We start from the raw sequence: 18023 nt of genomic DNA, 5'->3' as shown, positions 1-18023 counted from the left end.
AGTAAGGAAATAAGATATGATTTTTTCTTATTAATTTTTTCTAAGTATTAAAATATTATTTAGTACTTTAATTTAAAAAACACTTTTAACATTCACTAAGAGACACTAAGCAAACTAGAATGAACCAGATGGAAATGGTTCCTGTCCTCAAGTCTACGGGGGGAAAAAACAAATTCCATTTGTTTATTCCTGCCCTCTCTGTCCCCTACCATCTTCCTAATGCCCTTTCAGAATAAGTTGAATCTAAAACAACATACCAGTCTTCAAATTGCTGCCTAGGCTTTTAAAATTTGTGCTCCAAAAGCTTAAAAAAATAAAAACTTTGGGTTCAATGCCAAGAAAGCAGATAGTGCCTATCTCTCAGATGAATTTTCAGTTTAATTATTTAGCTAGTATTTCAGACATTTTTATGTCTAAATCCTCCATTCTCATGAATTTCTATTTTCACTCTCTTAACCACCACATCTTTACATATTGCCCTTACTTTAGCTTGGTCATTTAGCAATCTCCCTGTCATCTTTTAAGTATTAGCCCTGATGCTCCCTCTCTCTCTCTGACACTTTTCCTTAACGTACCAAAGTGACATAAGTGCTTCTCTTCTTGAGTCCTGTTTTATACATAACTTGGATAAAGTCATCATCTCATTATAATGTTATTGTCTACACATCTGTCTTCATTTTCTGTGTTCCTTCAAGGCAGTGTGTGTTTGTATGTATGTTTTTTTCTTTTTGGGACTCAGGGGTCTGGCATGTATATATTAGCCATTCTAATATTAGCACATTTCTCTTTAGATTTCACAAAATCTAAATCACTCCTTTGGCTTAGATTCAAAGTGACTGTACATAGAACCCACTGATATTTTCCTAGCATCAGTAAGTGCTTTTTGCCATTGGGATGATTTGTACAATTGATATTATGTATCAAATGTCTATCCCAGAAAATGTTTATGTCAAAGAACACTTAAACATAAATAGGTATTTATATTGTGAAATTTAAAGATTATTACTCCAACAATGAATTTTCAGTCTGTTGCTCTGATTACAATAACAATTCTCAAACTGTAATGTTTTCTGAGGGAAAGTAATCTGTGGTAAAACAATTAACTCTGTTGGAAAGATTTAACAGAAGTGTTCAAAGTTTCTTAACTTCTCAGAGCCTTTAGTGCACTCTCACAGTCCTATGAGGAAACAAAATTTCTGAACCTTAAATTTGATCAGAGGTATTTTGGAGGGGAGGTGGTGGTGGAGGGTAGCGTACCTACCAATATCTTGAGGAATATAGTTTAGAAAATGCTTAACCATAAAATTCTCTGTTGCTAGAAAGTGGCTTTTAAAGCAAATAGAAAAAGACTTTGTTGAAATGTTTTCAGATTAAGTCTCTAAACATTATCAGATTGTAAAATCATTGTTTCTTTTTAAAGAATATTTTAACTACATTAATTCCCCCAAATTGTTTCAGCCTTAAGCTCAAATAACTTGTTTTATGAAGAACGACAGCAATAATTGGACACCGGGAAAAAATGGAAGAGAAATATTCATTTGAAGAGTCAGTCACCAACACTGTTACTATTTAATATGCAATTTTAGCTACGTATTCATGAGAGAGAAAATCATCCGTGACATTCAGGAACTAGCCAGACAAAGCTAGCCTTCATTGTTGTTAGAAGATGGCCTGCACAGCCCATGGTTTCCTATTAGACACAAAAATCTCATAGAACACCAAAATCAGGCAAGATAACCCTGTAACTGTACTAAAGTGAAGGGGGGGGGGAAAAAGCAATACCAGTTCATAATTTTGTCTAAGCAAAGACAAAAACAAGGTCACTATGCAAACCACAAAAATATTAGGTTTTATTAATAATAACTATGCCTAATTGTCTAGTATCACTAATATGGGCCAGTCAGCTTTCTAAGGTAATCCAATTACTTACCTGTGCTGAACAGAACCAGATAAAACTTAAGTGGGCACATAATTTCTGCATAAAGACTACATATGCATATAGTAAGAGAAGTCCACTACTGTTTAGTCCTACTTCACAAATTTGGTTCTCAGGTAATTAATTGTATGCCTTACCAAAGGAAAGGGCTTCAAATAGTCTTGGCATATAATACAGTGTGAGTTTTCAAAAAGTAATTACTTTCAGCAGGTTAAAACACGTTTGGGTACTATGTCTGAAAGTGAGTTGCTTCCTCTTTTTACACTGTCAGCAATTAACTGAAAAAGTTCAGAATGTAATGTAATTATCAATTAGTTACTGTTAACCCAGCAAACAAAAATTAATTAAAACGTGAAATAAGCCACAAGATTCATTTGTTTAAGGTGACAAGCCGTTCTGCTTTCTAAGTGAATTGACTGAATGCACAGACTTTAAATAGGAGAGGTGCGGGAACAATTTCCACAATGTTCCACATAATAATTACTTGAGAATTCAATAGCAGGAACTATGTCGAGCTATCTTTACATTTCCAGCGGCTAACAGTGTCCAGCACCTTACAGGTGCTGTTTTTAAGTGATCTTCTCAGTCATAAAATTCCCTTTCCACAGCCCAATATATCCCCCACCTCAAAGAAGTCCATAATATTGTATGCCATGAACTGTTCACAGACGAAAAAGCATTCGAATCTGATGCTTGACATGGTCTACTGGGTCTAAGTTCACTTGCTTTCATTCCTCTATGCTGTTACTGCCTTGGTGGTGGTTTCACTTTTCAGCGTTTGGGTATGTCCTCAAACACAAGACTTTTATAGGTGTTCCAAGGGTCCAGACTCTAAAGAGCATTACAAACGTACCAGGGCCCTGCCGACGGCAGTCCTCGCTTGGTCCTCTGGACCTTGGAGCCGCCCTTTAAACGCTCACGTAAGCGAGGCGACGCCCACGGGTGGCCGCGGCGCAGGCGCGCAGGAGGCGAGCCACGGGACGCTGACAAGCGGCGAGGAGCGAGCTGAGCTCCAGGGTCCTCGGCCCTGGCCGCCTGGACCCGGCCTCTAGGGCTGCGCGGGCGGCCGTCGAGAGTGACCGCACTCCGTCACTCGGGGCTCGCCACCGGGACACCCCAAATTCCGGTACCGCGCCTCGCCTCTCTGCATTTGCCGACCCCCAGCGTCAGCGCGTGGGCGGGCGGTGGGGGCGGAGCTCGCCCTCCCGGGCCGCTGATTGGCTGCTTCCTCTTCCCTTTCACCTTCCGGGTTGCGAAGTTCAGGTGTGAAGGGTCCGCGGTCTGCGAGCCCGCCGCTGTCTGAGAGGTTGCGGTTTGCTCTCGCAGGGAGGCGTTAATCTCGCTCAGGCTTCTGCGGCAGCGCCCCACCAGCCCAGTTTCCAGAAATAGTTTGGGTTTATATTATTTTCTCGGACGGTGGAAGATGTTGGCATTTATGTTCGCCTCTACACGAATGTTTTGCTGGCAACTTAAATGACTATTTTTCTCAGAAACGCGAGATATTTCCCCCCCCCAGGTGTTCATACTGTTATTTTTCATGACAGATCTTGACCACAATACATACAAAAAATACATAGAGATGATAACTAATATAGTTATATTGAGTCTGATCATTTGCATTTCTTTAGCTTTCTGGATTATGTCTATGACTGCAAGCACCTATTATGGTGAGTATAAATGTTCTAAATTGTCTTTCTATAACCTAATCGGTGAAATTTAGAAAGTACCATTGTGAACGCCAAAACTCATATCTTCTGAATGGTTATAAACTGTTGTGTTTACTTAATTTCCACGGCCTGATTTGCATTTACTAACATGGAAATATGCAGTGCCTTGAACGTTTTAAAGCTTTTAGTAAATGCTGCTTGTCATAATACTAGTTATACCGGTTCCAAAATGTCTTTTATTTCATGTAATTATTACATCTAGCTTGGTGAAAAATAAGTGAGGTTAAACATAATTTTGCAAAGCAATTTTAGTGATGCTTTTAATAAGAATATTAGTAAGGAAGTTTATCAGTTTCATGTGTCCTGTAAAAAATAAAAAGTAAAATGATGATACAATGTTTAGATTTGGAAGATTTGTCTGCTGTTTGGTCACTGCAAAAGAACAGACTTGTTTTAAAGGCTGAAGCCAATTTGCATAAATATGAGGTACTCTGAACTCAAATCTTTTTTGCGGTACGCGGGCCTCTCACTGTTGTGGCCCCTCCCGTTGCGGAGCACAGGCTCCGGACGCGCAGGCTCAGCGGCCATGGCTCACGGGCCCAGCTGCTCCGCGGCATGGGGGATCTTCCCGGACCGGGGCATGAACCCGTATCCCCTGCATCAGCAGGTGGACTCTCAACCACTGCGCCACCAGGGAAGCCCCCAAATCTTTAAGATTTTGAAACTGCCTTAGAGCATAAGTATGCCTTTGTACAAACTTCATTGGTACCCCTTTATAAAAACAATACCGTTCAGTTCAAAGGAAAAGTGAAAAACAGAGTGAGAAAGTAAACGCTTATAAATGGTTTTATCATAAATGATTACCTTTTTAGACCTTAGTCCTTTTGCAAAAAAACATGTGAATAATCGAGTGCGTGTTCTCCAGGTTACACGTGCTTTCAAGGCTGTTCGTTCATAATGATTCCCAGTAGGGGATGAGGGCTCGGGTAGGAGAGGTATGTGAGAAGATTCTCCTTAATGCCAGTATTAACTATGACTTGAACTACATAGAATAAATCAGGATTTGTAAATTGAAGTGACCCCTTGGGGCCAGGCACCTGATGCAGATAAGTGAAGCTCTCCAAGGCTTTACTGTGCATATTAAGCACATGGGAACAGTTTACACTTCTAGAAATAGGATTTTCCCAATTTTTTTTTTAACATTTCACCCTCTTTGTGTTGCATTTTCCAATTTTTGATAGAAACCTGGGCACAAGCAATAGTTCACACTTTTCTTTACTATAATCACTCAGCCTTGGTGTTTAAGAGTCTGTCAGGAATGGCGGGGACTTTAAATGGGAAAGCCATGACCTGTCTAAAGGAGGTGACTTCTCTACCTGTAGTCAATTCTGCCACGTGGGCCTGAACTTCCAGTTTTTAAAAACAGAAAGCAAGAATCTGGATTTTTATACGAAATTTCCTAAACTTTAAATATTGATTCAAACTGAAAAAAATTATGCTAGCTAAACAAAACATCTGTGAGCTGGATGCAACCTTTGGAAAAATCAGTTGCTAACCTTTGCGTCCTGAGTTGTGTAGCCTGTGGGAGGATTTAAAAAAATCTCTGTGAAAGGTAGAGAGAGGAATAATTGGATCCTGTTAAGAAAGGTATTTGTTCTATACAGTTCTTGAGAATGAATACATGCCTCCTTTCCAAAAAAATAAAGAACCAGAGCTTCATTTCAGATCTCCAAATATCTGTCAAATACCCATTATTATAAATAGTTGTAAATGGTTCTCTAAACTTGGACAGGACTTATTTGGTCATTCCGCACTAAGATTGTTTCTCTGAAAATATATAATTCTCAACATGAATATTTTACTTTGGTGGCTTTATCTCAGTTTCTCTACTTACCACAGTATTTTAATCCAGAATGCAGTTATCAAAACTTGCAGCTGGGCTTCCCTGGTGGTGTAGTGGTTGAGAGTCCGCCTGCCGATGCAGGGGACGCTGGTTCGTGCCCCGGTCCGGGAAGATCCCACATGCCGCGGAGTGGCTGGGCCCGTGAGCCATAGCCGCTGAGCTTGCGCGTCCGGAGCCTGTGCTCCGCAACGGGAGAGGCCAAGACAGTGAGAGGCCCGCGTACCGAAAAAAAAACAAAAAAACTTGCAGCCAAAGGTAACCTGTGCAGACTTCATACAATTTGTGCTCTACCTTTATAATTTTTCAGGTAACTTACAGCCTATTTCTCCTTGGCGTTGGCTGTTTTCAGTTTTTGTTCCCGTTTTGATCGTCTCTAATGGCTTTAAAAAGAAAAGTCTAAATCATAGTGGGGCTTTAGGAGGTATGTTTTTCTTCTGAATGTTTAACCATATAATAAGTGCTTGCTTATATAATTTAAACTCATGTTTTCTAAATTCTGAATATATGAGCCTATGAATCACAATGTTGCATATTTTAGACAATGATAAAGTTATGCATTACTCAACTTTACTATTCTGTCAAAATTTCAGATACTAACATACCCTTTTAGTGTGATGTACAAATTGAACCTTGTAATTGATAACAACTAGATTAGTAGGATAGACTTTTGAGGACCTTGGTTATACTGCTCCTGAGTTGGTTTAAATTTTCTGCTAGCGGAAACATTGGAACATTTTTCCTCAAGGTAAAATAGAGGAGCCACTGAGAAGAATAGCACTTGGAAATTGCTGTTAATAGCCTGAAGCAGAGTAGTCCCAACTGAGTATTCTTGATTCATTCTTCAGAGTTGAGATGGGGACAGGCCATTTATTTATTCTTCTAGCAAATATTTGTTGAGCAGTTACTGTGTGCCACTCTTCTAGAAACTGGGGATATAGCTGATTTCAGATTTTATGGAACTTTTATTCTTTAGTACAGATAGATAATAAACAAATAAAATACATAAAACTTTTATAACGATAAAGTTTATGAGAAAAATATTAAAGATAATAAAGTGTGTATATTGGGGAATGTGGGGCATTCTTCTGTGGATAGGGTCTGGATTAACCTTTCTTCTAAAGAGGTTGCTTTGAACTGGGACCTGAAGAAGTCAGAAATGAGAAGATCTGAGAGAAGCATGTTCCGCTGACAGACAAGTAGAAAGGCCCTGATATGTTCAAGCCTGGCTTGTTCAGGTGTGAGAATAAGGCTCATTTGACTGGAAAATAGGAAGAAAAGGAAAAGTAGAGTAAGATAAAGTTGAAGAAGTGGGTAAGGGCCAGATAATACAGGGCTTATCAGGACACAGTAAAGATTTTATCCCAAACTAGAATCCCCCCTGCCTTGAACGAGGGGATTGATGGGATCTGATCTGACTTTGGGATTTTCATATCCTACCAGTGTTATAAGCCCCAAGACATGAGGATTCCCCCCCACCACCACCACCAAATACTTCCTGTAGGCTGAGATCACTACAGGATAAGGATTATTTAGAACTGGCAGGTCTTGAAGCTGCCTACTTAGCCTTCAAAATGCTGATAATCATTAGCCCTAATGCACTGTAGAGACACCCTATCCCCTCTGTGTTCACATACAGCAGATGTTTCATGAAGTTTTATAAACTAGAGCAGGCCTTCACGGAGGCAATATAGCCTGATAAGTAAAAGAACAAGCACTAGAATCAGGCAGGATGAGTTTGAGTAATAGTTATGGCTTTGGAAAAGTCACGTAACCTCTCTGTACCTCAGTTTTCAGAGAAATGGGTTTTTAATATCTAACCTAGAAATTAACACAACATTGTAAATCAACTATACTTCAATTTTTTAAAATTTCAAAAAATAAATAAATGCTTCCTGTGCATAAAAAAAATTTAACCTAGAGAAGGACAAATCATGAAAGTAATAAAGCTTAAACTTCATGGCATTTCATTTACGATGGTACCTTTCAAGGTTCTAGGAAGAGCCCTAGCAGTGTGCTCTCATGGTCTTCTTGTTTTGTAAATTTTACAGAGGTAAAAGATATTTTTGTGCTTTTTTTTTAAAAAGAGGGCCCCCAATTTATAAGCATCAGGACCCACAAAATCTTGATCCACCCCTGATTTCATTCTTAGGATTGCAGTAAGAATTAAGTGAGATAATTACTATAAAGTTTTTAGCTCAGAGCCTAGCACATAGCCAACATGTATAGGGTGCTTTTTATTATTAGGCACAGTTCTTCAGAATCATGCTCATTTTCCTTCTTCATAATTGAGATACATTGTTCAAGTTCTGTTGAGAAATTGAGAAATCTGTTGTTAGCACTTTGAAAGTAATTACTCATTTATAACAAATAATTTGAGCAATCTCTATTTGAATATAACAATATAGAGTTATGCTTTGCTAAAAATGTCCTTTCTCAGGTAGCCTTGCCTTGGTTTTCATTGTTCTTGACCTGTGGGAAGAAGCGTCAAGTTCTTCTTGAAGTACTGTCTTCCTTTGGCTTCCATGCTGTATATGATCCTGTTTCTCCTCTTACTTTTCTGATCTCCACTTTTTTTTCTTTCCTACTACCATTTCCTTTTCTGCCTCCTGGCCCTTTGGCCTCTACTCCTCTCCTACCTGGCTTGATTTAGAATTAGAAGATGTAGGGACTTCCCTGGTGTTCCCGTGGTTAAGACTTCGCCTTCCAGTGCAGGGGGAGCAGGTTGGATCCCTGGTCGGGGAGCTAAGATCCCACATGCCTTGTGGCCAAAAAACCAAAACATAAAACAGAAGCAATATTATAACAAATTCAGTAAAGACTTTTAAAAAAAGAATTAAAAGATATATATTTGAATTGTAGCATTGCCATCTGCCATCTTTGTGAACTTGTCCATGTCACGTAACTCCTCAGAGACTCACTTTCTTCATCTCCTATGAAATAGGTCCTTATGGGCTTATTGGTGAGGCTCAAACAAGATAACGTGTGGGACAACATATCTTTTTAAACTATAAAGTATTATACAATAAACTCCCCAAAGACACAGAGTGTATCATATTCTTCTGTGTCCTAAGCATTTTTGAATAGCGCTACATGCTCTTACAATAGTGCTTAGGAAATATATGTAGATTGATTTTAAAACCACTACCCTTTTCCTAGTCATTGCATTCTGTGAAATTTTGGTATCTTTTTTGTTTGGAGCTTTTTTTTTTCCTTAAGGACAAAAAACTGTAATGTTGATTCAAGGTATATCATAGTACTTGGGAATACTGTCCTGAAGTATAACTGCAAGTCACTTAAACTTTGTGTTATAATTTTCCCACCCATCAAATTAGAGGGAATAATATTATCTATAGCATTGACTTATCATGAGGAGTCATACGTGTAAAATGCTTAGCACAGGACCTGGCACTCATAAAATAGCAACATGTATTTTATAAATGTTAGTATTGTTTTCCTTCCACAACTACTATTACAGTCATAGGAATTTTACTAAGGTTTGCCATACCATGTCTTTAGTGTGCTTGGGATTGAGAAGAGTTTCAGAACTTCCTCAGGATCTGGGTATTTAGAGTCCTCTGTGACACAGGAACATATACCTCAGTGTTGAAGGAAGAGGGGAGGGGTTGAGGCATTGCTTAGGGTGGACACTGAAGTGAAGGGCTCTTGTCTCCTTGAGAGAAAGAATGCTTCTAGAATAAGGAGAGGATCACATGAGGGGTTATGTGAGAATGTACTTGTAAACTGTAAAGCACTGTGCAGGTGATTTGCTCCAAGAAAGTGTTGTCTAGTCTAGTTTTTCAGTGTGTTCCTTTGAACATGTCTGTGTGGACAGTTTGTCATCAGTCTCTTGGCTTGACAAGTTTAAATTTAATTTCACTTGCCAAGACGCTTAGGCTTAATGGTTTCCCATTTTTTTTTTATTCATTCATTCAACAAATATTTAGTAAGGGTCCCCTGTATGCCAGACATTGTTCTGGGCACTGAAGACTTAGTAATGAACAAAATAGATAAAAATCCCACTGTCAGAGGAGACAGATGATAAGTAAGATGGGTTTGAGGCATTTAATCCCCAGAAGGAGATGCTGTAAGTGTAATGGAAGTGCACAGCCAATGAGGTGTTGTCAGGAAGGGCCGGTGGTTGTGCTCTGTGTGTTCTCACAAGGATGGCCTTACCTCTTTGGTTATCATAATTCGGGTCTGGCGTTCAGTCTTTTGAAATAGAAACCTCATTCTATCAGGTACCCAGAGTTGATTAGAGCCAAGAAAACTGGTTTATGTTGCCATTGTTATAAGAGACTAATATATGAGCCAGAATGCTACTTTATTAATCTGATAAAATATAGAACTGCTGGGCCAACTGGAATACAAACATCACTGTTCAGACATGTCCAGTTCTTGCAGTCAGACCACTTGAGAAGTCAGATTGTAATGAGAAGGTTGCTTTGGCAGAGTACAGAGTCTGAGAAACAGTCAGTAATGCAAATCCACAGGTCAAACAGTCCTGTCCCTTATATAGTATTTACGTCTGCCAACCTCTGGTTCTCTTGGCCTTTATATTCAGTATTTTGGGCTAACCAGCCTTCCTTTGATTCCCATAGTCTTTCTCTAGGCAAATTACTTATAATATAATTGATTAGGTTTGAGTTTATTAAGTTATAAAATTCCAGTCCTACCTTTCCCTTTCCTGTCTCCCAGATATTATTCCCAGGTCCCCTTGGTTGGAATTTTGGGTAACTCTACTCCCACTATCAAAGACATTTGTAGACAGTGTTGTTTTACTTCCCTAGATGGCATCTGCCAGTTATAGAATTTACCTGTTTTAAGCTCAGAAGGCAGCCATAATTCTTGAGTCTTCACAGTCTTTGGGAGCATCCGATTGTTATGCAAATTAACTCCTTAGCACGGACGATTAAAGATGATAGAGGTGGGTTGAAGAGGTGGAAAAGACACCAAGTGGAGTTAGCAGTTACTAATCTAAAAGTTGTCGTAACTGGGAGATGCAAAAAGTTCTACGATATTTTTTAGACTACATAAAAGAAATCATTCCTTCAAAGCACATTAGCTTCAATTTATTTCCTCATTCCGAACCTGTCATCAACTTGAACACTGATCACTTCATGTGATATTTTGAGGTGTTTGAAGTAAAAAGGATGTAGATTCCTTTTTGTAGCATATCAGTGTAGGTTTTTTTAGGGCCATCTCACTTTGGGTGTGCTTAAGACTGTGGAACAAATTGTTAACAGTGACTGACCATAGAGAAGGGATGGGAGTGGCGGTGGTGAGGGAAGGAGGCACTTTGACTTCTGTATGTTTTGGCTTTCCCCTCCAATACCCATGTAGTAATTTTGTAATAAGTTTAAAAACAATTGAAAAAACTTAAAGGTTGGGTAACATAATAACATTCATCTTTGTTATTATAATAATAACACAATTGCAATAATAATGATGTTCTTGTTGAGGTTTTGCCACTGTAACTGCCATTATTGCCAATGATATTAGATAACATTTATTACGGGCCTCTTACATGCTGGGTTTATAATAAGCATATTATAAAAATTATCTCATTTAACTTTTCACATCAAGCCAGTGAGGTAGGAATTCTTCTTCTTCTTAATACACCAATGAGAAATTGAGGCTTAAAGTTAGGTAACATCTAGTCATGCAGAAGTAAGTGGAAGAGTCAAGATTTTAACTCGAGACTGTTCAGCTCCAGAGCTGAAGCACTTTATTTTACTTTATACAGCATTATAGCGATTTCTTGCACTCTCAATAAAAAAGTACTAAACATAAGTAAAATGCCAATAACCGAGTATCTCTGGATGGATCAATCAGTCAGGATGGAGCTAACCAATAGAAAATTTCCTATTGCTACAGAAATAGGAACCTGGTCCCTTGTTCTATTATTTAATACTTATTTATTAAATACATGGTAACTTATTTAATAATTATTTAATATCTATTCTGTTACTTAGTAGAACTTTGCTTATTGTGTTATTTAATAAAAATAAATCTTAATATAGCAAAACTCAATCTATTTATCTTAAGAGTTCCAGAGAGCAGAAATTGTCAACCATGAACCCCATGGTTGCCACTCTTGGGTGCCACTGATCTGAGTACTCAGTGGCAGACTAGCACATTCTCTCCCTGAAAGAAGGAAGATAAAATTGTCAAAAGTGTGCTTGAAAGTTCAAAATCACATATAGAGAATGCTACCTTTTGTGTAAGGAAGAAGGAAAAATAAGAAAACATGCATATATCTGCTTATCTTCATAAAAGAAAACACAGGAATGATAAACTGGAGAACAATGATGTTGAATACATACAAAGAATGGAAAGAGAGCAAAATATAGAGGGAGGGGCAGAAGGGACATGGGAGGAAGTGACACCTCTCTAAATATACCTTTTTGTATAAGTGTGACTTTTAAAAGCATGTTTAAGAATATCAGTGAAGTTGGGAAGGGGGGGGATCTAAAACTGAAAGCAAACTAAAACAGATGAACCCAACTGTATTTTAAATGAATACTATAAGCTCACTGAAGGGAGAAAAAGAAAAAGAGTAACTTATGGACCCAGTATTTAACTATATTCTTTATTCCTTCAGTCTGGGGTTACAGGAAGGGGAGAATTACAAATTACTATTTTTAGTAGGTTTGTTTCTGTTGTAGTATGGGTGAAGCAATTCTAAAACAGTTTTTTAGATGTAATAGAGATTGAGCAGATGAGTGAAATTGTCATTGTTGTTTGAGGCCAGAGTTCTAACTAAAGAAAAAGGCATACAAATATGGAATGGGGAAAAGCAAGAGAGAACCTGTGGAGATAGATTGGAACTGGAGTTACGGGTGTGATCTTGTGATTCCCCAAATATTTATGTGTATGTGTATATACATATGTATGTTCCCATATATAAGCATGCATATATATGCATGTGTGTATATTTGTATGTGTGTGTATTCACTTGCTTTGTCCACAAAAAGCAAATATACTAGAACACACCATAAGCCTAGATTTTGACCTCTGCCCTCCATTCCCCACTGTAATGAACCAGAGCTCCTCAGAGAAACGGCTGCTTCCAGGGCTGGGGCAAGGTAGGTCTAAGATGAGCCTTGAGCATTTTGTTATGCCCAAAAGAAAAGAAATGCTAAAAAAAAAAAAAAAGAGGGAGAGAGGGAGATCATGTCACAAGAATGCTGTCTTGAGCTCATCTATCTTGTCTGATATTAGTATAGCCACTGCTGCTCTCTTTTGGTCACTTATTTGCATGGATTATCTTTTTCAATCCTTTTACTTTCAGACTATTTGTGTCTTTGGATATAAAGTGAGTCTCTTGTAGACAGCATATAGTTGGACCACATATTTTTATACATTTTGCCAATCTCCATCTTTTGATTGGATCATTTAACCCATTTACATTTAAAATAATTACTAATAAGGGGAGACTTACTTCTGTCATGTCGGAATTTGTTTTCTATATACCTTTCTCTCCCAGATTTACTCTTGGATGCTCTATTTATTGAATTTTCCTTGTAAAGTAGAAAAACATCCCAGGCTATGGGGGGAAAATGTAAAAAATAGAAACTTGAAAGACCCTATACTGTTTGGTAATATCTTAGTTGGTAAAAATGTAAAGGTATGGGAAATGAACATTTCCAGTTATAATATGAAAATAACTGAAAAAAATCATTCTTTTTTTCACAGCATTAATGTATGGACTAAGTGTAATTTTGTGTATATATGTGTTTCTTTCAGGGCTCGTGGTTGGATTTATCCTAACCGTTGCAAATTTCAGCTTTTTCACCTCTTTGCTGATGTTTTTTCTTTCTTCCTCAAGACTCACTAAATGGAGGGGAGAAACAAAGAAACGTCTAGATTCAGAATACAAGGAAGGTAGAATGAATTATGTTTAACGTTACTTAAAATAGGAACTTTTATTTCATCTTAACATATCATAAGCTTTTAATCAGAACATGTTTAGACTATTGAAACGTAAATTTTATGAGAATTACTATAGTAGTAGCCTGATATAGTTTATTATTACTTTACCACAATAGCAAATAACAGCAGAATTGTAGAAATACTGAAGTCTATCATTCATTATTCTAAAACAATATAGAATGTGGGCAAAGTTACCATCCCACTTTTAGTCATTTTTGAAATTTTAGTCATTTTTCTTTTAAGTTTTGAAATGTAAGTTCCTAAAAATGCATGATTTTCCTCCTGAGGAGAAAACATTTTTTGTCCTTTTCATTCCCTTGTTTTGTTCCTAGGTGGGCAGAGGAATTGGATTCAGGTATTCTGTAATGGAGCTGTGCCCACAGAGCTGGCCCTGCTATACATGATAGAAAATGGCCCTGGGGAAATCCCAATAGATTTTTCCAAGCAGCACACTGCTTCTTGGATGTGTTTGTCTCTCTTGGCTGCACTGGCCTGCTCTGCTGGAGACACATGGGCTTCAGAAGTTGGCACTGTTCTGAGTAAAAGCCCACCGAGGCTGATAACAACCTGGGAGAAAGTTCCAGTAGGTGAGTCTTTATTTAAGTTTCTTTAAAAAACAAAAATGGGGAGACGCAAGAGGGAAGAGATATGGGAACATATGTATATGTATAACTGATTCACTTTGTTATAAAGCAGAAACTAACACACCATTGTAAAGCAATTATACTACAATAAGGATGTTAAAAAAAATGAACAAAAAGCCTCTTGATTTATTGTGTTTCTTATTTAAAAGCCTTTTAAGAATTTCAGTTTGTCTCCTTAATTGGAAAATCGCTATAGGATATTAAATCGGTGATAATAAATAATATTTGCAGGAAGTGTTAGTAATTCCTAGATAAATGATATAGAAACATAGAGATTGGCCCACAGGCTTATCAGTGGGAAAGGGAAAGGAAGGAAATGATACAGTATTTCTTGGGAGCCTGTTAGGTGGTTAGTGCTTCAATGTATATCTCATTTCCCCATTATCATTATCAACTACTACTACTACTAGTACTGCTACTAGTACTTTATCATTGTCTCCTCCTCCTTCCTCTCATTTTCCTTCTTTTCCCCTTCATCATCATCATCATCATCATCATCATAACAGTTAACATATTTGAGTACCTACTATGTGCAAAGCAGTGTTCTAACTGCTCTCCATGGATTACTGTTTACTCTTAATAACCATGTGAATTGGTCCTTTTATTATTTACATCTTACAAATGAGTAAACTAAGGCATAGAGAAGTTAGGTAACTTAGTTAAGTAACTTAGTTACTTCACCACAGTAACCAGACTTGGAAATGACAGGACTAAGATTGAAACCAGGCAGTCTAGCTCTACTAAACTATTCCACATCACTGCTTAGAATGTCAGGAGTTACTGAGGAGAAAAGCCTGTTTTCTAAGTAGGATGGTCTTTGGATTGCATCAAAGTGAACCCTTTCTTTAAATTAGTCTTGATTAGATAGGTACCAAAATATTTTGCTTTTTTTGACTTTATGTGTTTGCTGATTGTTAACCAGATGATTTTATCCATGTTCTTCTTTAGGGACCAACGGAGGAGTTACGATGGTGGGCCTTGCCTCCAGTCTCCTTGGAGGGACCTTTGTGGGCATTGCATACTTCCTCACGCAGTTGGTTTTTGTTAATGATTTAGACATTTCTGCTCCTCAGTGGCCAATTATTGCATTTGGGGGTCTGGCTGGATTACTAGGATCAATTGTGGATTCGTATTTAGGAGCTACCATGCAATTTAGTGGTAAGAACATTACCTTATTGTTGTAACTTATTGGTGTATTAAAGGAATGGGAACTCAGCCATGCACACTGGTGGCAGGGCCTAGCTGCTACAAAGAAGGTATGTTTTAGACAACACTCATGTTTATGGGCAAAAAATTCGAGGACTGTATTTTTGACTAATTGTATAATAAGTTATTTTAGTTTCTTTTCTGTGGAAAGTGTAGAGCATTACAACAAGGATTTTTAATGTAGGGTTGTTTTTTTCACCCATGCTGTTGACTGTTAAATGCAGTAGTCTGATCATGACACTGAATAAATGTGTCCTTAAAAAAAATGGAGGGACTTCCCTGGTGGTCCAGTGGTAAAGAATCCGCCTTACAGTGCAGGGGATGCAGGTTCAATCCCTGGTCAGGGAACTAAGATCTCACATGCCGTGGGGCAACTAAGCCCACGTGCCATGACTGCTGAGCTCGCACGCGTGCGTGCCACAAACTACAGAGCTCTAGTGCCCTGGAGCCTGCACGCCACGACTAGAGAAGAGAAAACCCACACGCCACAGCTAGAGAGAAGCCCGCGCACCACAACGAAAAGCCTGCGTGCTGCAACTAAGTCCCTACGCAGCCAAAAATAAATAAATAAATAAATCTTTAAAAAAAGAAAGAAATGGGGAAGAAATATGGAAAAGGAAAAAAAAGAGATGTGATAATAAAAACAATTGCCAAGACACAGGTTGTTGGGGGACCCAGAATGAAAGAGCAAAGTCTCTACCATTTTGAATTTCTCATTCTTTTGTGTCAAATTGATTGAAAGAGAATTACTCCTACAGAGCAGTGAGTAGAAGCTATGCAGGGAAGATAGGATAGTGCAGGAGATAGATGCTTTTGCTTATGGGACTTTACCTAATCCCACGGGCGCAGAATTTTGGAGTCAGATCATTATAATGTCCCTCCTTCCATTTATTTTCCGAGTCCATTTGAGAAATAATTATTCTAATAATCTGACTCTACACATATGATGTACTTTTCTACTGTGACATCATGTTTGCTATCCTCCCCACTGAGTTTTTAGTCCCACTCAAGATATATGAGAGAGCCCGTTTTCTCCAGAATTTTCTGTGCTTTGCATCTAAGGCTCTCCTGTCATGTCAGTGTACTGACATGTTCTGTTAGGTGTGTATTTGCTCCACCCTCTAACCAACCACGTTTTCTCCTTTGATTCATCCAGTGAAGAGGCTAGACATCTGGAGAATGGTTCGCTGAATACAGTGCTCCCAATTCTCTTCATGTCCCAAGATAATCGACTTGTCCTTCCACTCCCCTTTCCACCATCAGAACATTTGTTCTCTCAGGTTCATTAGTCTTATCTAGATGCTGAGGAGGAAGCAATCTGATTTTAATTTATACTAAAGGGTTAGTAACCATATATGCACACGCACGTGCACACACACACACACACACACACCCATTATACGTTTTTGTAAAGAGCCTAGGTTTTATTCTAAACTGGGCTCTAACTGGGAAGTTTCTGATCATATTGAGTGGGTTGGGGAAAAAAATGTGGGCTGGGGAGCAGATTAGATTCATCTTTGTGTGCCTTCTTTGTGTAGGCACCTTGCTACTCCTGGGTATCCATTGTAGAGGCTCCTCTTCTCAGGAGTCTCACAGGTTGGTTCTAGGAGGGGAGCCACTGGGAAGGCAAGCCCTGTCTGCCAGTTTCATGCCATCTCTGCTTTTCAGTTTCTCCCTTCTACTTTGGAAAGAATTCCAGCATTGCTGAGAGAGCAGCATTGAGGTGTATTGAAACCCATTTATTCAAAGAGACCTTTTGTAATCATGGGTTCTGTATCACTCATCATATACATTATCCTCTAAAGTCATTTTACGAATGGCTGAGAATCTTTGAAAGATTATCTCCTTTGGAGGAGAAAGCTAATTTTTTTTTCAAGTCATTTGGATTTTCCACCTCACTTGCTTCTTTTTCATTGCAGGTTTGGATGAAAGCACTGGCATGGTGGTCAGCAGCCCAGCGAATGAGGTGAAGTACATAGCAGGGAAACCCATTCTTGATAACAATGCCGTGAATCTGTTTTCTTCTGTCCTTGTCGCCCTCTTGCTCCCAACAGCAGCTGCTTGGGGTTTTTGGCCCAGACAGTGAATTTTATTTCATTTACTAAAGTTAAAACTTCGGTAAATTCAGCTAAATTTGCAATTCCAAGTCTCATCCCAAGAAGAGTAATTGTAATGACAAAGCAGAAAGGCCAGCTTCTCCTGTATTCCATTACAATGGAACTCCACGTTTTTCCTCTCTCTGAACTCCATTGTAACAACTAATATCTTTTTGGTGAAAGACAAGGCTCATAGAATTTATGCATATTTTTCTTCTGCTGAATGGAACTTGAGCCGTGAAACTATAATGTCCCTATATATTGAACTGAAAGTTCCTGCATGGTAGATATAAATTTTATTTTGTTTGTTTAAATCAGTAAAGGGACTAAAAATAATAAAAGTTTTAAATGGCTCAGTTGTGGCAGAGAAATGTCACCATGCCAATTATCCAAATGTTGTATCTGTTTTAAGTATTTAAACCGATGTGTGTGGAAGCCTGAATAAGTGTAGTATCCTGGACTTCTCCCATTACTTGCCATTTATTATTGTAAAAAGTGTGGAGTTGGGGCGGCTGGGCCCGTGAGCCATGGCCGCTGAGCCTGCACGTCCGGAGCCTGTGCTCCGCAACGGGAGAGGCCACAACAGTGAGAGGCCCGCGTACCGCCAAAAAAAAAAAAAAAAAAAGATGAATGAAACAA

The 18023-nt window shown here is 38.5% G+C and overlaps 1 protein-coding gene and 1 long non-coding RNA gene across 4 annotated transcripts in view; one reads left to right on the top strand and one right to left on the bottom strand.

The window, feature by feature from the left end:
• LOC138842829 (uncharacterized) overlaps nt 1-3111 on the bottom strand; it is a 13822-nt gene extending 10711 nt beyond the window's left edge. Inside the window, exon 1 of the long non-coding RNA XR_011377764.1 lies at nt 2790-3111. This is a non-coding gene — a long non-coding RNA (uncharacterized lncRNA). The remainder of the gene's footprint in view (nt 1-2789) is intronic.
• On the top strand, nt 2890-18023 carry TMEM19 (transmembrane protein 19). 3 transcript variants are annotated; one of them, XM_060306266.1, is made up of 7 exons: nt 2891-3062; nt 3565-3603; nt 5814-5927; nt 13253-13390; nt 13771-14025; nt 15031-15240; nt 17208-18023. In XM_060306266.1, exons 2-7 carry the CDS (start codon nt 3576-3578, stop codon nt 17372-17374), a joined length of 912 nt encoding a protein of 303 aa, XP_060162249.1. In that variant the 5' UTR covers nt 2891-3062; nt 3565-3575; the 3' UTR covers nt 17375-18023. The 3 variants fall into 3 exon arrangements, with proteins under 3 accessions (XP_030722126.1, XP_060162249.1, XP_060162250.1); XM_030866266.2 differs by having other exon boundaries at nt 2890-3603; XM_060306267.2 differs by lacking the exon at nt 5814-5927 and having other exon boundaries at nt 2891-3603.

This window comes from Globicephala melas, chromosome 10, assembly GCF_963455315.2.
Source record: "Globicephala melas chromosome 10, mGloMel1.2, whole genome shotgun sequence".
In the NCBI taxonomy this organism is placed as follows: Eukaryota; Metazoa; Chordata; class Mammalia; order Artiodactyla; family Delphinidae; genus Globicephala; species Globicephala melas.
Note: the sequence above shows the minus strand (reverse complement) of the source record. Positions and strands in the feature narration are given on the sequence as shown.

Coding starts and splice junctions, on each gene's coding strand:
- TMEM19 (XM_030866266.2), top strand. CDS start 3,474: ATGACAGATCTTGACCACAATACATACAAAAAATACATAGAGATGATA. Junction 13,391..13,770: donor AGATTCAGAATACAAGGAAG/GTAGAATGAATT, acceptor TTTTGTTCCTAG/GTGGGCAGAGGAATTGGATT. Junction 15,241..17,207: donor AGCTACCATGCAATTTAGTG/GTAAGAACATTA, acceptor TTTTCATTGCAG/GTTTGGATGAAAGCACTGGC.